We start from the raw sequence: 22,876 nt of genomic DNA, 5'->3' as shown, positions 1-22,876 counted from the left end.
TAATTTTAAAAAAAATAATCATGTAAAATAACCGAGAATTTCTTATTAATTCCCGTTATTTTAAATATATTTAAGGGATTTCGGAATTTATTTTCACTCTTGAGATTTTAAGTCTCCGAGTACGTTCCGAATAAATTTATTCGGAAATAAATATCGAGTTTACTCGAATATCCTTATTCCAAAATTTCATCGACCTTAAATATATTTATGATGATTATTTTTTTTTTCTCCAAGATATTTAAAATTTAAGGACGTCTCATGTGCAACAAGAATTTGATTCAAAATAAAACTTGTTTATTTTATTCAAATTCACAAGTCGAGCATTACAAAAGTTTGTATATTACAGGGTACTTGAAGGAAACAAGCACACGATTTATAGCATTCAGATTACTTGCTAGGTTGAATGACACACAATTTAGTTGGATCGATTCCCCTTCCGTTACGGGGTTCAATTTTAATGGTGTTATTATAAACCAACTTCTCCAACGACGCATCCAGAAAAGAGGTCCGGATGCAATTTATTTTGGTATCAGTAAGAATCCTATCCGTTTCGGAAGAAACGAGTTTGCTTTGACGACCGGACTAAAGCTTAGTGCGCTTCCGTCAACCGAAGAATTCAAGAAGCACCTTTCAAGAAACCGTCTGTTGAAGACATATTTTCCTGACTCGAACACGTTGATGACAACGAACAAAAAAAACTTCACAAGCCACCGTCTGTTGCTGATTTAGAGGCAGCTTTTCTGAAATGCACGAACAAATAAGACTGCTACAAGCTTGGACTTTGTTTGATTGTGGAAGGCGTGATACGAGGAATGGATAGTTGGCAAGGTATTTGGGAGGAGTTGTTGAGTATGGTTGATGAGCTCCCATACTTTATGGCGTTTCCGTGGGGCCACATTAGTTGGGCTGTCACTCTCGAGGGGTTGCTAGCGACGGACCCGAAACACCTTCGTAGCTTATACGAGAATCGAGGTAAGAAGCAGAAGAAGGTTCAAGACGCAAAGTATGTGGTCCAGGGTTTCTTCATGCGGTTCAATTTTGGGCGTACGAGGCCATCAAATTTGTCGGTGTAGAGTATGGCAAGAAATTGAGCGAGAATAGCATTCCGAGAATGCTCAAATGGGAGAGCATGAAACAAGCAAGACAGAAGGGGTTCACAAAAAAGTTAATCCGACAAAGCGTATGTTTTCTCACTTTTTTTCTTCGAAGATTTTATGTACATTTTCAGGTTCATTTCGATGTTTTAAAACTATTATGTATGATTAATTTCAAAGTTTTGTTTTATAGGTGGAGGCAACACCGACTCTTGAGCCTACCAATGGTGAGAAGAAGTATCTCTCCATACTCGAGAGACACTCATCTAGTATACCAGAATATCCGGGTTACAGTTCTATTGTAGCGCACAAGAAGTCTGCGTACGTGAACGAAGAGGGCGTTGGCCAACCACCTGGAGATGAGAAGTTTTCAATGCTAGAACGGCGTTTGACTGATGTAGAGCATAATGTTAAGAAAATGTGTAGGGAGCAGAAGCTCATGAGGAAGCAAATCATGAGGTGGCAAAAAGACACGACTGAGAAACTCAATTATTTGGTAAGTGTCGTCTCGGGAAGCGCTACACAAGAAGAGAGGTATCCACCGGAGAAGTATCCACGGCGGAGGTCACCATCTCCACATGGTAATCTGTCTCAACTGTGTATTTCGTAGTTTTTAATTTTATATTGTTACTGGTTTTGGAGTTTTATGGCTTTTGTTATATATTGTTTCAAAGATTAGTTATTAATTCTTGGTGTTTTGTGACATAATTTTGGGCAGTGGTGAATGATGAAGGTTTATTTTTTGACCCTGACGAAGCTGTCAATATTCATGATGAAACTTTGGACCCTCCGGATGATGATGATATCGGTAATGGTGAAGAAGAAGAAGATGGTGATGAAGACGACGATGAAGATGATGACAACGATGGAGATGATGAAGAGGAAGACGATGATGGTGAGGAAGATGAGGATGAAGGTGATGACAACAATGGAGATGAAGATGAAGATGATGATGACGAAGGGATGGAAAGCACTGTGGCAGCCCCGAGACGGCAAGCTCCGTGGCAGCCCCCGAGACGGCAAGCACCGTGGCAGCCCCTGATGACGACGACGACTTCGTCAACCCTCCGCCAAAAGAATCTATCCGCGTCTATGGTAAGTTCATGTTGATTTCAAACTGTTTTGCCAGAAGGCTTCATGGTTTATTTAAACAATTTTCAAAGCTGTTTGTGTTTTTTAATTCCACCATGCTACAAATTAGGAATATTCTAGCGTCCTTTATCCTCTTGTTGAAGCTTTCCGCATAGTTACTCGTCAATAAATTGTACCTGTTGTTAAAATATTCGAAATCACTTTGTAAATCTACAACATATCACTGTTGTTATGCTTAGAAACAAACCAAAATCTTCGAAATTAAGTACTACCTGCTTGTGAACTTACCTTTTTCCAGGAAAGTACGACCGAGCAAACCTTTCAATTCCAATGTCTTCCAGATATTTAGCAAGGTTTAGATCTTTACGCCTTAGCTTCTCAAATTGAGCATAAAAAACAGATTTTCTCCAAGCATAACATGCGCCATACATCTCTGGGCCACAAACATCGATTTTGAACACATGAGCAACATTCATACTTAGATGCTGGTAGCAGATCATGTGATAACACTCTGGATACACAACCGGTATAGAATGAAGGATACTTGCGTGCCTAAAACAAAGCGTTTGAAACATAAATATTAGATCAACTAAAATATTCGAAATGTACTTTTCAGAAAACCTAAAATCTCTGAAATAACATTCCAAAATTGTCGAAACAAAACTAAATCTTCGAAATTAAGTACCTGTCTGATATGAAACAATGATCTGGCGGGGAACCGATGGTCTCTCTCAGTTTCCAAAGGAAGTAGGTCCAACAGTGATTATTTTCGGTGTCTACAACAACAAATGCAAGTGGAAACAATTGGTCATTTGCATCTAATGCAATCGCTGATAATATCTGCCCTCCGTACTTTGTTTTCAAGAAACTACCATCGATACATATCACAGGTCGACATGATGCAAATCCCCTTATACAAGCTCCAAGGGCCCAAAAACAGTACCGAAATCGACTATCGGAGTCAAGAACAAGGTCAGTAACCGAACCTGGATTTTTTTGTTCTGATGCGTAGAAGTAAGCAGGTAACCGCTTGTATGGCTCGTCAAGTGTACCCCTTATGTACCCAATTGCCGTCTCTTTGCATCTCCAAGCCTTCTCGTAACTCAAATTTATCCCATACTCCTTTCTTACATCTTCTATGATGTTCCTTGGTGTATATGATGTCGATTGAAGACTATACTTATGCTTGATAACATGTCCTACAATCTATGGTGCAGCTTGAAGTTGGCCACTAGCAGGGGCATCAATCGAACAAGTATGTGCAGAAACATACACACTCACTTCGAACATATCACTGTTTGGTAGTTTATTCCCTCTCAATTTCCAAGTACAATCACCAGCTTTGCACTTGACTACCCACCGACTCCTGCTTGTTTCGAAGACCCTATATTGAAAGCTCTTTCTCATGGCAAGCATGGCAACTTTAGTTTTCTAATCAAACTTGTTATCAAAAATTTGCCCAACACATATGTCCGAAGAACTGCCAGTCGATGAAGGCGTACTTACATTTTCCTCCAAATCGGGAATTGAAACATGTGCATCCCATAATTTCGACTTCTTATGAGGCGTCACCGGTACTGGCTGTGACATGAGAATATCATTATCATTCATAACCGGATCATCCTCACAATAGAATCCTCTTGCATCAAAATCTTCCTCATCATCGTCATCCTCATCTTCCTTATCATCACCATCCTTATCTTCCTCATCACCCTCTTCATTGCATGGCGCCTGAAAATCATTCACCTCGACGCTAATACCTAAGCATGCTACTTGAGAATTTGGGGCTGGTGAAACTGCCCTGCTTGAAGTTGTACTGAGAGCTGCATTAACAATGTTTCTTTTCACGGGAGTTACGCACAAGGAAATCCTCAGCTTGGAGTGACCAGAATTCTCTAACATAAATGCCGTCACACTAGCGTCCGATGCCAAAATGAGAGGAGGCATTGGTCTTCCAGCCCAAACATACGCAGCTTCAAGTTTCAAATCGTATAACGACTCATCGACACAAAAAGCTTCGTACATAGCGATTAATAGCTCCGCCCAAGATATGTCTTTCGCGAGTGCACGCAGTTCGAATCGCGATTCATTAGTATATTCCCATTTTGTACCTTTGTTCACCCAAGTACCATCAAATAAACAACATATATTAACGTTTGAACCTGTTAAGAAGTTAAAAAGTATACATTAGAAGTCAAATCTGTACAAGTTAAAAAGTTCAAAATTCAATCGAAATAACAGCTATAAAGTTCGAAATTACAGACAACAAATTCGAACTTTTTCTTGAATCCAACATGACGAACCCAAACTCCTTTTTTCAGGAAATCAAACAACTCTCTTACAAAATATCATCGAATTAGGGATCGAAACTTACCCATTTTTCTTCTCTCAACTGGTTAACTACATAGAAGGCCCAAAAAATTTGAGTTTAAAGGAATTAGGGCGTGGGCATCGTAAGCTTCGAAATGCAATCGAAATAACAGCTATAAAGTTCGAAATTACAGACAACAAATTCGAACTTTTTCCTGGATCCAACATGACGAACTCAAACTCCTTTTTTCAGGAAATTAAACAAATCTCTTACAAAATATCATCGAATTAGGGATCGAAACTTACCCATTTTCTTCGGGGTTTGCCGTGCGTCGGGGTTTGCCGTGCGTCGGGGGTTTGCGACGATGGGCGTGCGTGCATGAGGATGACCGACGGGGAGAAGAGAAGAGGGCGATGGATTTGGGGCGGGACGGGCTGAGCGGTTTTTTTTTATGTTTTTGAATTGAAAAGACAAAGGCGTGATTTGGGAAGGGAAGAAGAGTGGAGAGAAATAAAGGCTTGATTTTGAATTTTTTTTTAATTTAAGGGTAATTTGGACAATTCAGATGGTCAAATGCTTGATTTCTCTAAAGGATCCAAAGTATGGCTTGGTTTTCAAATCAGATGCTACACTGAGTTTGGTTTATCAAGTTTCCCTACCATATCATACTCCAAAAATAAAATATAACATTAGTTAAATACTTTAATTATAACCACTGCAAATTGTTATATTAGTTAAATACTTTAATTATAACCACTGCAAATTATTTATAAAATATTCTGAGATAGGCATGATATAACCAGTCGGAATCTTCGCTTCTCTTTGTGGCGGCACAATAGACACTTCAGAAAATTGTCTCGCTAATGACATGCCCACTATACTACTCAAAAGAAAAAAAAAAAAAAAAAAAAAAAAAAAAAGACATGCTAACTATAGCTTTTTACTAGTCAACCGGAATAAAGTTGCAAGAAAGAGACAACAAACAAACGTTGTCAGACAAAATAGAAAGGTGTTGAAAAAGGCAGCCAGTTTTTTTTTAGTCCTCATTCTTGTAAAGTTCCTGCTAGCTCACCAATGGGTGAAGCTTATACCTTCGGTTACATTCATACGTCACGCCTGATTTATCTCTATGAGTCAAGATAAGAAAAGTGCTTATTGAATTAATCAGGGACATTCATACGGCATCTTATCTGAGTTGTCATCAATATCATCTAGGCTTTCATCATTTCTGTATAAATACTCAGTCTCTCTGCATCAAAAATACAAAAGAAATATAAAGCCTTTTCCTCTCTCTCTCTCTGTCGCTGGTTTGATCATGTCAGCATCAAGATGTAAGTCATTATTTCTCACTCACTCTCTCCTTGGTTCCATGTATAATAATCATGATATGTAACACGTGCAGTAATACAAGTGGTGTTGGGCCTGGCGGTGGCGTGGGCGTGGGCGTGCGCGGATGCGGAGGGAGGGAGCAGGCGGGAGGCGGTGGGGGCGCGGCAGGGGGCAGTGGCCACGGACGACGGGCGGTGCTCGAGGGTCGGGAGGGACGTGCTGCGAGGAGGGGGCCACGCGGTGGACGCGGCGGTGGCGGCCGCGCTCTGCCTCGGAGTGGTGGGGCCCGCCTCCAGCGGGATCGGAGGGGGGGCCTTCATGCTCGTCAGCCCCGCCCGTGGCCACCCTCGCGCCTACGACATGCGAGAAACCGCCCCCTTGCTTGCTTCTCAGGTATATATATCCTCTCATCTTTCATTTTTCTCAAAACTTTGATCACTTTTTTGCTTCTTAAAATCTGCTTATTTTTTACAGTCATGCATAAAAACGTGCATCTTTCTATACATGTTTGAAGAGATTGTGTAAAAAAAAAAATTCGTTTTTCGAACTCATCGGCTGACAGAAGTGCGTTTTATTTTCTCAATGTCGTACAGCAAAACTTGGAATGATTTGTAGGTCGTTATATATATTTTTTTCCCCTTAAGAAATCACAAGAGATGTGAATTTCAGGACATGTACAAGGGAAACGCGAGCCTGAAAGCGGAAGGGAGTCTCTCGGTTGCAGTCCCGGGCGAGCTCGCGGGGCTCCACGAAGCCTGGAAACGGTACGGAAGGCTTCCATGGACGAGATTGGTCAGACCAGCCCAGCGACTTGCTCGCTCCGGCTTCAAGATATCTCCTTACCTACACACCCAATTGCTTGCCTCCAAAGACTCAGTTCTCGGAGACCAAGGACTTCGCGCCGTATTCGCCTCCAACGGCACTCTCTTAAAGGAAGGAGACTTGTGTTACAACCGGAAGCTCGCCCAAACCCTCCGAAAGATCTCGGAGCACGGCATCGAGGCATTCTATAACGGATCGGTCGGACTCGATTTGGTTCGAGATGTCCGTAAAGCCGGCGGTATAATTTCAATGAAGGACTTGCAAGGCTACAAAGTCAGAGTCAACAAACCGATTTCGGCTGATTTTATGGGACACCGACTACTTGCCATGCCTCCTCCTTCCGGCGGTCCGCCCATGATACTCGTAAATCCAAATATCTCTAACATTTATATTTTATTTATTTTCAGTTTACATTTGTTTTTCTGACTAGAATCTCTGGGGACACAGATGCTAAACATTCTTTCGCAATATGGACTTCCCTCAGGAGTGTCTGGATCGCTAGGTATCCATCGGATGATCGAAGCTCTGAAATACACATTTTCTGTGAGAATGAACCTCGGAGATCCGGGTTTTGTCAACACTTCTAGGGTTCTATCGGATATGCTCTCTCCCAAGTTTGCCGAGGATATAAGGAAGATGATCAATGATGAAACGACATTTGATTCAAGCCATTACGGCACCAAGTAATCTTTTTTTAACCTCAATCCACTCTTTTCTTTTACCTTTTTTCTAATTTTTGTTTCTTGAATTCGAGTAACAGGTGGGATCAGATCTTGGACCATGGAACGAGCCATTTCTGCATCGTTGATCGTCACCACAACGCGGTGTCTATGACCACGACCGTCAATTCGTACTTTGGTGCGAAGATGATGTCGTCGAGCACGGGCATAGTGTTAAACAACGAAATGGACGATTTTTCAATTCCGGGGAATGTTGCGACGGGATCTCTACCACCGGCCCCGGCTAATTTTATCAGACCGGGGAAGAGGCCGTTGTCATCCATGTCACCGATCATAGTCCTTAAGGTATCGAACATGGATTTATTTCATCAAATCCCATATCAGAAAGATGAATAGACTCTGCAAGTCTAAAAGAGTCACGAGTTACTCTTCATTGTCAATTGGTTTTACGGTGAAATCCCGTGTTATACTTAACATGAAAACAGAGTCTACAAAACTCAAAACAGTTTGAACCCTGTCAAAGATGAGTTAACGCAAATAGCCACCATCTTGAGAGACATAATGATCGATACCACATGTAGAATAGATTACGTGACTTAGCGACCTTTGAAAAGTAATGAGTTACTCATCTCTTTGTCAATGTGACCAAACGCAATCATTTGATAATTGTATGCTCTTTCACAGGACAATCAACTTAAGGCGGTATTGGGTGCGAGCGGTGGAGCCATGATTTTCTCGGCGGTCGGCGAGGTTTTCTTGAACCATTTCGTCCGCAGAATGGGCCCTCTACCTTCTATCATGGCTCCGAGAATATATCACAAGGTTTCATATATAAATAAGCAAATAAGAATCTTGAATGTATAGTTTTTTACATGCTTTTTAGTCCTGAAACTAAAGATCTTTTTATATTTTTTTATTTTTAATGTGATCAGTTGATTCCGAATGTTGTAAACTATGAGAACTGGACAACCGTGACAGGCGACCACTTTGAAGTTCCAGGTAATATAAGGGAAGCCCTCGAAAAGAAGCATCACACGCTGAAGGGTATTGCAGGTGGGACTATTTGCCAGCTTATTGTTAAAAATACGGATAATCCGAAGGAAAATAATGATAATAAAAATTATTCCCGAGAGCTCGTGGCAGTGAGTGACCCGAGAAAAGGTGGTGTCCCTGCCGGATTTTGACAATGTATAGTCTTATAATATATTTTTAAGCAGCAAAACTACCTTCTCTTATATGATTGAAATTGTAGCTTGCAATAATGTCAAGAGAGTAGTCTGTTCCCATGTTTCCATATCATACACTGTTCCAATAAAACTCTCAACTTCATTCAAACAATAAACGTGTCTTGGGTCGCAAGCCATCTGAAGAAGCAGAGAATAGTATTTCCACAGGATTCATTTATTATTTGATAATACAGTACATTGGAAAATTCTTCAAAAAGTGCGGTAGTTGCAACACTAACAGTGTGTATCTTAAGTTTTAAAAAAAATGGCTCGCACCATTTCTCATTAACATGCTAAATTGATCACCCAGTCCACCAAGTTAGAGTTTCTTAAGATATTGATTGAAAAGAAGAATAGTCAGATTTCCTTACTTTTAAACACGTTTTTTTTTTTTTTTTTTTTTTTTCATTACATAGAACTAATGGTAAGAATGGAATAAAATCTTGAGCTCAACCAAATAGCTATAAATTTTCAAAACCCTCCCATTTTTTTGGGAGTGGAATTTGCATATTGATATTTTTTTTTTTTTGGTTAGCAATCTATCATATTGAGTACTCACATTAATCTTCCATCTATCATTAGTTTCATATAACTGCTCGCTGTCAACTAGCCTATGAATTTCCTCATATCTTCAAGCTTTTCGGCAAAACTATTTGCCATTCTGAAACTTGCTAGGTTTTCAAGCGAACGAATCCGGGCTTGAGTGAATATCAATTATCTCCTCCTGCAAATCGAATTCATTTCTCTCCATGTCAGATACATATGTGTATCACATACTAAATACACAGCTACTAACAGATATCAAAGTATTTATTTAAAAAACCGATCCTACTAATGAAGCCATTACCATTGAGATTGAATTTCTAGTTGTTATTTATTTTTAAAATCTTGCCAACATCTTTAGTCGATTTCTACCCTCGGTATCCCTCTAATCAAAATAGACCAAGTCATCACGATGTGGCTTAATACAATTGGAGGGACAGAGAAAGAGACACAAAACGGCGATATACGATCCGGGATTGTGAATATTAGGTTATTTCGAAGAAGAAAAAAAACGCTTTTGTAATTTTTTCGACTTACATGTTGGAGGTGTTTAGTATTTTTGGAGAAGGAACAATGCCCGGTCTTCCCGTCGGCGAAATCCCTCAACATGTTGAGCCGCGGCAAGACCTCGGAGCAGAGGTCGGGACGGTCTTTGCGTCTGAGCTCGGCGCACTGGAGCGCCAGCTTGGCGAAGCAGAGCATCTCGTCGAGGGGCCAGTCGGGCACGGCCGGGTCAAGCATGTCCCTGAACGTCCCTCTCTCGATGGAGTTCTCGACGTAGTGAGCCAAGCCCATGGGAGGCTTGGCGGTGATGAGCTGGAGAAGCAAGATCCCGAGCGAGTACACGTCGGACTTGACTCCGAGCATCCCGGTCTGCTGATACTCGGGGTCGATGTAGCAGAACGTTCCGGCGGTCGAGGTCACGTGGTACTGCGTGACGTTCTCGGCCACGGCCGGGACGAGCCTGGCGAGCCCCACGTCTCCGATCTTGCTCACGTAGTTGTGGTCGAGCAGGATGTTGCCGGGCTTGAGGTCTCGGTGGACCAGCGGCTCCGGCTTCGTCTGGTGGAGGAAGAGCAGCCCTGTCGCGATCTCCGCCGCGATTCGCAGCCTGATCTGCCACGACATCACCGCCGTCTCGCCTTTCGGGAACAGATTGTCGTCTAGGCTTCCCTTTGCCATGTACTCGTACACCAGAATTCCGTACTCCGGGCAAGCTCCTAGCAGAAGCACCATGTTCGGATGCCTTATGCAGCTCAGTATGTCGATCTGCACTACAATAATGCCATAAGAATTCAGAAAGAATAAACATTTCTACGAAGCAGAAAAGAAATCTTACCTCCTGTTGGAACTGGGAGCGGCCTTGAGCGGCGTCGGGGCGCAGAACTTTGACGGCGACGGGGGTGTGGTCAAGATAACACTTGTACACGGGTCCGTAACCGCCTTCGCCGATCTTGCGCGAGTCGGCAAAGTAATCGGTGGCCTTCTCTATCTCCTCGACGTTGTATCGCCTGTACCGCCCGTCGCTGTGGGCCAGGCTGTCCAACATCTTGCGCAACTCCTTGGCCTCGATGAGCGACTTGACTTCCGCGTTCGTGCGCTTCTGAGCCTCGAGCTCGGCGATCCTCTTGGCCGCCTCGGCCGCTTCCATGGCCGCCCTGCAACGCGCCTTCTCTTTCTCCGCGGTCGCCATCGCAGCTTCCTCCGCCAGCCGTGCCTCCTCAAGCTTCCTCTCGTCTTCCATCCTCCAGCTACTCAGCTCCTTTTCCTTTTGCTTCGCCGTCAACGCTTCTTTGCACGCCGCGCTGTACATGTCCATTGTTTGCTTCAGCTCCAGTTTTAGCCTCCTCATCTCAGTTTCAACGTCGTCCTTCATTCCATATAAACACGTACATACTTTAGTGCAGATAATGTGGTCCAAAATGGGCTCGGAAATCAAAATTTTCCTGGTTCCAAGCATACCCATAGTAACAGTGGTTTGAGTTTGTTCATGCATACCATGCCTTGCGAGGACCAGGAGCAAGATGTCCTTCCACTGTCCATCGTAAAAGAAACATCGTGTAGCGAAGTTAGGTCGCTAAACTTGGGCCCTCGGAAAGACCCATCGGAGCTTGTGGAAAGCCTCGAGGTTCGGCCTTGGTCGATGTAGTCGTAGAACACGGACGATGGCCGATCGGTGCTTGTCCTGTCGGAGCTTATAAACGATATGTCCGTATCTGACTCTGAAAACCCCACGTGCGGAGAAATCCCAGGAATGCCCGCCCTTCTTGCCAATGGAGACCTATATCGCTCAATGGCATAACACAATCATAATCTATTTCCACAAACGCCAAGTAAAAGTCTAAAATCTTGGGTTTAATTCAAGAACCACTCTCTTTTCTTTCCTGTTTTGTACTAGCTATATCAGTAGAAAGGAAACAAGTTAATGATTATCGAAAAGACAAATCCTCACCTTATTCCTTCGTCGTGTAAGCTTCTAGGCCTGAACGCTGGCCTCTCTCCCACTACACATCAAACAAGTCATTGAGTTTGAACAAGAATCCAACTAAAGAATTTCAGCTATATATACAAACCTCGTACGCTCAGTCGCGGCTTAGGCGTGTCAATGGGCTTGACAGCTTCCTTCGTGAGTGTCAAATTCTGAATGTGAGTGAGCAGCGGAGACGAGTACGCAACGGGACGCGATGCGTTCTTCGTCGAAGAAATCTTTCCTTTCGAGATCACATACACGTTGCAGAATTCCGGTGCGTATTTTATAATGCTGCTCGGGACACTTGACCCCTTGAACCTGAAGAAATACGCCATCCAGATTAAAAAAAAAAAAAAAAAAAAAAAAAAAAAGCCATTTTTTGTAGCTGAATTCTCTATTTTTTTTTTCTAAGTCGTATTTTGCTTATTAAAATTGCATTCCTTGCTAATTAAAAATAAAATAATAACAAATTGAAATGGTCAACGCATTTGAGTAGTACCTCATAAATCCGTGCTTTGATGGGCTACCCAGAACCAAATTCTCAATTGCGGCATATGAAACGTACTCTGTCAATGCTTTTGCCGTATCCGAGTCCTCGAGTATGATATCGAGGCATTGAATCTGATCCGGAGGAAGATGATAAGTAGAAATTGTCAAGGAAGATGAAAAATGAAAAATGGCGAGGAGAGAGTGAGAGAAATACGTCTTTGCGCGTGCAAAAGCAATGGAATTTGAGGAAAAGATCCTGGCTCTGGTTCTCGAGTTGCTCTCTGTGCGGCGATCCACCCGAGCTTTTGGGATTACAAATAATGGCCTGGCTTCCTCCCACTGGGAGAGAAAAAAATATATATATGAAACTTAAACCAGCTCATTTTTTTTTGTAACACAATTCCCAACGTACAGATTTGCAAGGACAATTAGGTAATGCTTTCCGCAATAAAAATGCAGCTAAACGGTTGTTGTGCAAATTACATATATTTTTTTGGGGTAAACTTTCTCAACAAAATTGCTAGTCCTAAGTTATAATTCCCCGCGATAGATGGCCTACTTTTGAGAAGAGGAATAACAATGTTAATGCAAAAGCTAGAGTGAAGTTGATTGTATGAAAGCTTATTGAATACCTGAAGGAGCATTGGAAGAGTGCTTATGGACGACGTGGATGAGCACAACAACTTGGCCTTTGGAGAGCAGATTCTCGGCGGCCCATTTGAGAGCCGCTTGGCTTCCTTTGTCCTTGTCTATCGCCACAGCCACGATCCCAGTTCCCGATCCTCTCTTCGGATCGTACTTCCTCGTTTGCCACATTTCCCTCCCTTTCTTCACTGATCGCGCGACGATGATGGGACAAATAATGGGAAAAAAGGACCGCCGTGATTTTCGCCTGGTTCACTCTGGGCGACCCATGAATGTGGGAGACAAATAAGAAGAAATAAAAGGAAATACATTCCTTAATAATCGGCAAGATTTATCAAACCCCTTTATTGGAAAAACCTCTTCCTCAACTAAACGGGTGATACAAACCCAGTATCCTATATTTGGGAATTTCCTTTTCATAGGACTATACCCGATCGTAGGGTCAAACAGAAATGGAATCCCTTGATCTTCGGAGCTAGCCACCCACGGTTCTTGCTCCTTCGACTCTGTTTTAGACAGTGCATTGATCTTGGTGATAGGTCCCGCGTACGAAATTGAGAACGGTATTATGGATTAGATTGTTTATTTCACCTCTGTCAGTCTCCACTTTCGTCTGTTCTGTGACCCAACCCAACTAAATAGATGTAGTTATGTCAGTAAAGAAGATTCTACCGCGTAGAAATTTCGAAGTCCTACACGGCACCGGTCAGTATACATGATATGGGTTTTAGCCTTTAGGTACCGTTATATTTATATATAAAATAACAAAAAATTGACTAGGTAACCCACTTAAACTATAGTAATTGTAAATTAGCCAATCTTTGTTAAATACTTTGTAAATAATCAACTTGCATACGTGTCAGCCTATTAACTACATTTTTTTACATGTTTGGCTGAGTTAAATAAGTCTTTTATTTATCTATTAATAAGTTAACATGACTATTTACAAGAAATTAATCAAAGGTGGGTTATATCACAATTCATTATAACCGTGTGGCTATATAACTTAATAACCATATAAATAATTATTAACGAAATATTCAGGAATTATTTTTAAATAATTCTTTTATACCTCTCTTTCAATTATATATTGTGTATTTGTTCCCCCTGTTTTGTATTTTTTTTTATTAATACTGTAATAATTCCAGATTTTAATTTACCACATGAATTAGCTCTCAATTTCTAGTGTAAAAAATTATTAATAATAATAATATAACAACGAAATACAATAGTTTATCAAAATACAAATCTGTCATTCCATTCACTTATACATAACATTGAAAATTATAACAATAAAATACAATAATTCTCAAATGTTAAAGTTGTGTTAATTTTGAATTTGAAAATTATAATATATATAATGAATAATTACAATATAAATATTTGCAGCATAGTAAATAATTTGTATATGTAGTTATTTTATGAATTATGTAAAGAGATTATGAGAATGCAGATGATATGAAAAAAGTGGAAGATGAATGTAACAGTATGAGGTGGCAAAGATATAGTACAATTGATAAATATTGCCTCTATCACAAGAAATAATGTGTTTATTGTTATGAAAACCAAAAGAATAACCTAAATCGAAAACTCTTTAAACACTTATAAGGTAGGAATTTTAGAAGAGAGATTAGAGAAGTATGAAGAGTAAATTTTGGAGAGAAATTGAAAGAGTGAATTGTAGAAATTGGGATGATTTTCCCTTCATCATGCTCATGTATTTATAGTGAAAATTTGTGTACATTAGTCAATAAATTAGGTGTAGGGTAATTAATTACTTACCTATATTTTTGACTTGTGAGCATAACAATTATTTACAACACTCCCCCTTTGGGATGCTCATTGATACATTTACGTGTTCATGCTGCCTCATTAAAAACCTTACTAGGAAAAACCCAGTGGGATAAAAACCTCAGTAAGGAAAAAAAAAGTACAACTATGCAAAGCTCCCCCTGAAAGTTGAAGTGGGGAGCGTCTTTGTGAGGAGATCAGATGAGTTATCACAAGAACGAATATACTGGATGTTGATAACATTGTTCTTCTCTAGCTCTTGGGTGAACGAAAAGAACTTTGGAGGGATGTGTTTTGTTCTGTCGCTCTTGATGAATCCTTCCTTCATTTGAGCAACACATGCGGCATTATCTTCATGAAGTGTGATGGGGTCTTCAATTGTTGGAAGACCACTGGTGGCTCTGATATGTTGCGTCGTTGATCTCAGCCATACACATTCACGACTTGCTTCATGTAGTGCTATAATCTCCGCATGATTTGATGATGTAGCAACGAGCGTTTGCTTTTGAGAACGCCAGTCCCTCCATACGTAAACACGTATCCAGTCTGAGATCTCCCTTTGTGTGGATCTGATAAGTAACCTGCATCTGCATAACCAATCAAAACTGGTTTTGTCTTGTTAGGATAAAATAATCCTAAATCAATCGTTCCTTGAAGATAACGAAGCACATGTTTTACACCATTCCCGTGTCTCTTTGTAGGAGCTGAGCTGAATCTTGCTAATAGATTAACTGCAAAAGCTATATCTGGTCGAGTGCAATTAGCAAGGTACATAAGGGCTCCAATCGCACTGAAATATGGTACTTCAGGACCAAGAATCTGTTCAGATTCCTCACATGGACGAAATGGGTCTTTTACCACATCTAGGGATCTGACAACCATTGGAGTACTTAAAGGATTTGACTTATCCATATGGAAGCGTTTTATCACCCTTTTCGTGTAATTTGACTGATGCACAAATATTCCAGTTTTCACGTGCTCAATCTGTAAGCCAAGACAATATTTTGTCTTCCCAAGATCTTTCATTTCAAATTCTTGCTTTAAGTAAGAGATTACTTCTTTGATCTCTTCATCAGTCCCAATGATGTTTAAATCATCAATATAAACAGCGATGATTACACATCCAGATGTAGTTTTCTTAATGAATACGCATGGACAAAGAGAGTTATTGACATAACCTTTTTGTATTAAATATTCACTTAAGCGATTAAACCACATTCATCCGGATTGCTTTAACCCATATAAAGATCTTTGTAATTTGATGGAATATTTTTCTCTAGGCTTTGAACTAGATGCTTTAGGCATCTTGAATCCTTCGGGGATCTTCATATATATTTGAGTATCTAACGATCCGTATAAATAAGCTGTGACAACATCCATGAGATGCATATTTAGTTTCTCATGCACTGCTAGGCTGATCAAGTATCTGAATGTAATTCCATCCATTACAGGGGAATATGTTTCTTCAAAATCAATTCCGGGCCTTTGAGAAAAACCTTGGGCAACAAGTCGAGCTTTGTATCTCACAATCTCGTTTTTCTCATTTCTCTTTCGTACAAATACCCATTTGTATCCAACAGGTCTCACATCTACAGGTGTGAGTACTATTGGTCCAAAGACATTGCGCTTGTTAAGCGAGTCAAGTTCGGCTTGAATTGCATTTTTCCATTCCCCCCAATCGTGTCTATTTTTACATTCAGTAACAGACCTTGGTTCGGGATCTCCATCATTTTCATCCATGACATCGCATGCCAGACTATATGAGAATGCATCATTGATTTCATCATTTCGGTTCCATTGTATACCTGTATTGGCATAATTAATTGAAATTTCTCGATTTTCCTCGTTTTGTATTTCTAGAATACATTCCTCCATTTTGGGGTCATTTTGTCTCTCTGCTCCTTTTCTTTTCCGAGGATTTTTATCTTTGGAACCGAATGGTCTTCCACGTTTCAGGCGTGTTGTGACTTCATGAGTGACTTTATTTTCAATTTGTCCTTTTGGGACATCAATTTACGCAGGAGCATTTGCAGCAGGAATGTATGATTTAGTCACTCTTTTAGTGTCTGTAAACGCATCAGGAAGTTGATTTGCAATACCTTGCAAATGTACAATCCTTTCCACTTCTCCTTCACAATCTTTTGTGTAAGGGTCAAGATGCAATAATGTTGGTACAGACCAAGTAATTTCCCTTTTCAGCTAGTTTCTTTCTCCCCCTAATACTGGGAAATTTTCTTCATCAAAATGGCAATCAGCAAACCGTGCTGTAAAAACATCACCAGTTTGAGGTTCTAGATACCTAACAATAGATGGACTTTCATAACCTACATAAATTCCAAGCCTCCTTTGAGGTCTCATCTTTGTTCTTTGAGGAGGTGCTATAGGCACATAAACAGCACATCCAAAAATTCTCAGATGAGATATATTTGGTACTTGGCCAAATGCAAGTTGCAGAGGGGAGTATTTATGATATGCACTCGGTCGGATGCGAATTAATGCAGCAGCATGTAATATTGCATGACCCCATATTGAAGTAGGGAGTCCCTTTCTCATTATCAATGGTCTAGCAATAAGCTGGAGGCGCTTAATTAGCGATTCAGCTAGACCATTTTGTGTATGTACATGAGCAACAGGATGCTCAACATCCATCCCAACTGGCATACAATAATCATCGAATGTTTTGGATGTAAATTCACCAGCATTATCGAGCCTGATTTTCTTAATTGTATGATCAGGAAATTGAGCTCGTAATTTAATTATTTGAGCAAGTAATTTCGCAAATGCCATATTGCGAGTTGATAACAGACAAACATGCGACCATTTGCTAGAAGCATCTATCAATACCATGAAGTATCGAAATAGACCAGATGGTGGGTGAATAGGCCCACATATGTCACCTTGAATACGTTCAAGGAACGTAGGTGATTCTGTTTCAACCTTTCCCGGTGAAGGCCTTATGATAAGCTTTCCAAGAGAACAAGCTTTACATGGAAAAATATTACCTTGAGGGATCTTCTGGCCCTTTAATGGATGCCCATGTGTATTTTCAATAATTCTTCGCATCATAATAGAACCAGGATGACCCAAACGATTGTGCCATGTCGTTAAAATTGAAGACTCAATGACTACCGAATTTGATTCTATCGCTTTTATATATGTGTAGTGCAATCCAGTAGGGAGCATAGGTAGTTTTTCTAAAATTTGTTTCTTTCCAAATTTGGATGTCGTAAGACACATATATTTCATGGTGCCTTCAGTTATAGAGTGAGTATTAAATCCATGAGAATATATGTCATTAAAACTCAACAAGTTTCGTTTGGATCTCGGTGAAAATAAAGCATTATTTATATTGAATTCTGTTCCATTTTGCAGTGTGAAATTTGCCTTACCAATACCTTCAATCGGATCTACAGGACCTGATATTGTATTCACAAAATTTTTCGTTGGCTTTATCATTGAGAAAAACTTTTTATCATTCAAAATAATATGCGTTGTTCCACTATCCGGTATGCAGATTTCTCCAGTACCAACCATTTGGTTCGCCACACAATTTGCTTTTTCCATATGATAACTTCATATTAAAACAAAATAAAGTTAATGAGAAAAACGTACTTATATTATATAATATTAATGTGTTACATAGTCTTGAAAAATATTACACATATTATACATATTTATATTTAAGTAACTAGGTAAAATATTAGACTTTGCTTCATTCCCAAGCATGGGAAAAACATACATGCATCATTAATCTTGAAGTCTTCTGTGAAGGCAGCAGAATCAACAACATTGTGCGCAAGATCACCATCGAAGTCGGAAGCATTAAGATGAGTGGAGTCATCTAAAGGTTCTTGGTCAATAAAGTTGACCTCCCTTTCTTTCCCATTCACGGTTGCTTTATATAGATTGCACAAATATTGAGGAACACGACAAAGTCTAGACCAGTGTCCTTTTGTGCCACATCTATGACAAACATCTTCACTACCCTTGGAAGTACTTGGGTATTTTCCCTTTTTGTGTGGATAATCGTGATTCTTTTCTTCTTGTTGCTTCTTATGATAATCTTTCGTGATATTGTAAGAATCGTTATGATTATAACCACTTCGACCACGTCTGTATCCACGTCCGCGACCACGACCACGACCACGACTACGACCATGACCTCGACCTCGTCCTCGACCCGGAATATAGTTCCGTTGTTCAGGTTCTTCGGAGTTGACAGCGTTTACTTCAGGTAACGCTTTTGAACCTGTCGGACGGGATTGGTGATTCTTTATGAGTAGTTCATTATTCTTCTCTGCGATTAGAAGACAAGTAATTAGTTCAGAATATTTCGTAAATCCTCGAACACGATATTGTTGTTGCAAGGTTACGTTCGATGCATGGAAAGTGGTGAACGTCTTTTCCAGCATGTCATGATCTGTCACTTGGTCTCCATAAAATCTCCGATGAGATACTATTCGGAACATCGCAGAGTTATATTCGCTGACTTTTTTGAAATCTTGGAACCGTAAAGCGTTCCATTGATCACGGTATACTGGAAGCATGATCTCCTTTTGGTGAAAATATATGTCCCTCAACTCCTTCCAGAGTCAACTTGGATCTCTGGTGGTGAGGTATTCACTTTTCAATCCCTCGTCAAGATGTCGACGAAGGAAAATTAAAGATTTTGCCTTGTCTATATTTGACGAGGTATTTTCCTCAGAAAGTGTTTCCAGTAAACCCAAAGATTCCAGATGCATCTCTACATCTACCTTCCACGGCATGTAGTTTTGGCCTGTGATGTCTAGAGGACTGAAATTGAGTTTGACGAGATTTGCCATGATGATAACTATTATGAAATATAAAATTTCTTAGATTAATAATTAAAGACATATAAGTCTACAAGAATTGTGAGGAATAAAAATAAATACATGAATCCAAACATTACTACAACGAAATAAAATTCATTCGGTGGAATTTCTATGGTAAAAATATAAGCATTAAACATAACAATAAATATGGCAATAAAGACTAGTAGTAAGCGAGACGTTTTGAGCTTGTACCGAAAAATAGTAGGAGATGAGAAAAATATGTATGAGGTAGAAGAAAATTTGAGAGTTGTGTGGTAAAAATGAGTTGAATAGATATGTATTTATAAGGTAAAATATAGCCGTTTATAGCCGTTATATTACCGTTGGGTATTTATTAATTTTGTGGTAAAAATTATTGTATTTAAGTATAAAAATGTGTAATAAACAATATGTAGATGTACGAGTATTGAATTGACATAGCTAATCAAAATAAAATATTAAGTAGAGCAGTTAAAATAAATTTGCAATTAATAACATTTTTCTATAAGGTGACAAAGCCTCCTGTATATAGAAAATTGATATTAATTACAAGTAAGATGTAGTTCACGTCACTTTACTATAAGGAGGCAGAGCCTTCCATACGTATAGTACTATGATGTTATACATTAACGAAGGTAAAATATTGTAAATCACATCATATTACCATAAGGTGGCATAGCCTCCTGTTTATAGTAATCTGGTGTATACAATAAATAATAGTTATACGAGTTTTAGTGTTTAGAGTATTATACCTCCGAATTGATCTTGACGAGAGTGATCGTGCTGATAACGTGTTATGAAAACCAAAAGAATAACTTAAATCGAAAACTCTTTAAACACTTATAAGGTAGGAATTTTAGAAGAGAGATTAGAGAAGTATGAAGAGTAAATTTTTGAGAGAAATTGAAAGAGTGAATTGTAGAAATTGGGATGATTTTCCCTTCATCATGCTCATGTATTTATAGTGAAAATTTGTGTACATTAGTCAATAAATTAGGTGTAGGGTAATTAATTACTTACCTATATTTTTGACTTATGAGCATAACAATTATTTACAACATTTATATTATTATAGTGGTTTGATGCAATTTTTGTTTTTACTATAGTCACTGTTAATGTTCGGTTCAGATTAACACTAGAGAACCGTCTGCAGTTCAACCTTGGGTCGGAACCTGAAGCTGCACATAGGCTGGTGTCGTCAAACGCTTGAGATCACCGACCTCTGCGGGTAATCGAGAGTTCCTTGGTTTGCCCTGAGAAGGAAACAAACAGTGAACTAGAGGGGCGTGAGAGGTTCCCTTGTTCGCGCTCTACGACGCTTAACATTAATATTGGTATAATGCTAAGCGACATATAGAAAACGCTATCTTTAACTCAGAAGCATTGAGAGAATTTAGAGAGAAAGTATGAGTGTTCTCAGGTAAGAAATGACTTACAGAAAATGGAGTAGGGGTCCATATTTATAGGAATAAGGACCCAAAATATGGTTGCCCAATTTTCGAGGAGCCTGCGGGAGACCTTTTTGGGAGGTCTCGCATGAGGGTTTCTGGGTCTCGTCATAGGTGGGCAAGACCTAAGAAGGTGTCGCTCATGAGAGGGCGGGCTTCAGCATTGAGCAGCGAGATCAGTGTGGAAGTGTCGCCTATCAGAGGCTAGCCTCGCCGTTGGCTAGTGAGACTTTGTGTCGCGTGACGTGACCCCTTGTAAGACCTTCCCTTGAGTTGGGCCTCGACAGGGATAGCGAGACCTGCCCTTGATGGCTGGGTCTCGATCGTAGCTCGCATGACCTCTTCTTTGGGCTGGGTCTCGCTTGTGGCTCGCGAGACTTGCCAGGGTCTCGCCAACTTTGGTCAGAGACTGGTTCCGGGATAGCTTGGAATGATTCCATTCCTCGGAATCCGTCGTGTTTTGTCCTTTTCCGAGGGTCGGATTTTTACCCTATAACAGTCATGTCGTCAATCATCATGATCCAAAGTAGCACTATCATATTTTGTCAACCAAAATTAGGAGTTGTAATAAAAAAATTGAGTGAGTCCCATTCTATGACTTATTTGAAAGAATAAGCGTGTAAAGATATATAGACATAAAAGCTCAATACAACTTTATTAAAGTGGAGCCCACACGTAGAATAGAACGAGAGAGAGATAGAGAGATAGATGATGATAATGAAGAATAAATCGCAAAATGAACCATTGATGATGTGGCATAAATTAATGCAAAAAAGGCACAAAAATGAAATTGTTGATGATGTTGCATGATCCCTTCTTTTAGGGTATGTAAAGGATTTACCGACATATTAAATAGCTTTCTTTAACTTGGGACCACGATTTTCTGTGTGAATGATCTATTTTGTCCTTCATGCATCCTCTCTGTTTTAGAGATTCATTTAAGTACTAAAATCACTCGGGATTTGTAGAAGTTTGTTTCTTAATAATTGGTGTATTTGTTCTTATCGAGAAATATATCAAAAGGTTGGGTTGTCGATAGGCCAATTGGCCTAACGCTTTATCTTAGCAGTTTTGATATATGGCCTTGTTAGTGAAAAGGCTAAGATGAGTTCGGCTTGGTGAATGGAAAACGTGGGACTAGAGTATAGGCTTGACACATACCCTCAAAATTGTTCAACACACATAACTAGGATGGGGCACAACTCCTTGAAGCGCATGAGAAGGTTGCGAGCAGGTGGGAGAGTGGTTTGAGGTTGGGATTAGGCAGCGAAGTTGGCTGTTGAGTATGGTGGATGGAGGCAGGGAAGGCCGATAGGTAGAGATTGAAATTAAGATTATGTCGAAGGGAGCCAGATAGGCGAGGAAGACAAAGAGGAATGGTACAAATTCATTGTGCGGCGAGATTTTGGTAAGACCTCGATGCATAGGCCTCCAGCGATTCATGTTGGAAATAAAAGTTAAGGTTATAGAAAAATAATTGAAATAGCATATGAAATAATGATGTGTGTTATACTTATATTTAAACGATAAGCAAATAAGATACTAATCTATTATAGTGTGCTTGAACTTTGTAGAAGCTTTTGGTTTAGTGAAGAATGATGGTTGTGCTTTCCCAAAAATAGACGTAGGAGTTGTATTGTAGATGAGTGAACAAGTCATTTCGCATATCGGAGAAGAAGAATGGCAAAAGATTTTAGGTTGAGTTGAGTGGTTAAAATAATGTAAGAGTTCTTGGGGTTACAATGTGATTTTTACTAGTTCACCGTGTGGGGGGAGAGAGAGAGAGGTCTTATTTGTTCAATTTAATTTTTTCTAAAAATTAATATTTTATAAAAGAGCAGTGTAGCAAAATAACCAAAATGAAAGTATGAAATTTGTTTTTAGCCTACGTTTCACAACTTTTATGGAAATAGCCAATAGGTTTATGTGACAATTTTTAAGGTCTTATTTGCCCTTATTTATTAACAAATTCGTCATTTTCTCTCTCCTACTTATTTCCTACACTTTTTTTTTACATAAAAACTTCAAAAAACCATATCTATCTCATATGTACTCGAAATTGAGTGATTCTAAATCCTACGGATTCGTGACGCCGAGATCTTTT

The 22,876-nt window shown here is 39.8% G+C and overlaps 2 protein-coding genes and 1 pseudogene across 2 annotated transcripts; 1 reads left to right on the top strand and 2 right to left on the bottom strand.

Moving 5' to 3' along the window:
- Positions 1-5,952: 5,952 nt before the first annotated feature.
- Positions 5,953-8,731, top strand: LOC149402303 (glutathione hydrolase 1-like; the record flags this gene model as incomplete). The annotated part of the gene is made up of 6 exons (XM_089608847.1): positions 5,953-6,219; positions 6,496-7,011; positions 7,096-7,331; positions 7,409-7,673; positions 8,013-8,150; positions 8,261-8,731. Coding segments are annotated over 6 exons (1,674 nt in total), but the record flags the coding sequence as incomplete, so codon positions are not given.
- Positions 8,732-8,990: 259 nt separating this feature from the next.
- Positions 8,991-13,484, bottom strand: LOC149402302 (U-box domain-containing protein 34-like). Its single transcript, XM_089608846.1, has 9 exons — positions 12,689-13,484; positions 12,271-12,395; positions 12,067-12,188; positions 11,671-11,885; positions 11,550-11,601; positions 11,096-11,378; positions 10,437-10,967; positions 9,635-10,366; positions 8,991-9,278 (listed from the first exon to the last, which is right to left on the bottom strand). The coding sequence occupies exons 1-9, from the start codon at positions 12,870-12,872 to the stop codon at positions 9,234-9,236; spliced, it is 2,289 nt and encodes a 762-aa protein (XP_089464972.1). The 5' UTR covers positions 12,873-13,484; the 3' UTR covers positions 8,991-9,233.
- Positions 13,485-14,951: 1,467 nt separating this feature from the next.
- Positions 14,952-19,315, bottom strand: LOC149402301 (uncharacterized; annotated as a pseudogene).
- Between the last annotated feature and the right edge of the window lie 3,561 nt (positions 19,316-22,876).

Source organism: Urtica dioica, chromosome 3, assembly GCF_054948205.1.
Source record: "Urtica dioica subsp. dioica isolate 48M chromosome 3, U.dioica_male_clone48M_v1_H2, whole genome shotgun sequence".
In the NCBI taxonomy this organism is placed as follows: domain Eukaryota; kingdom Viridiplantae; phylum Streptophyta; class Magnoliopsida; order Rosales; family Urticaceae; genus Urtica; species Urtica dioica.
This window is presented reverse-complemented; position numbering and strand designations above follow the sequence as displayed.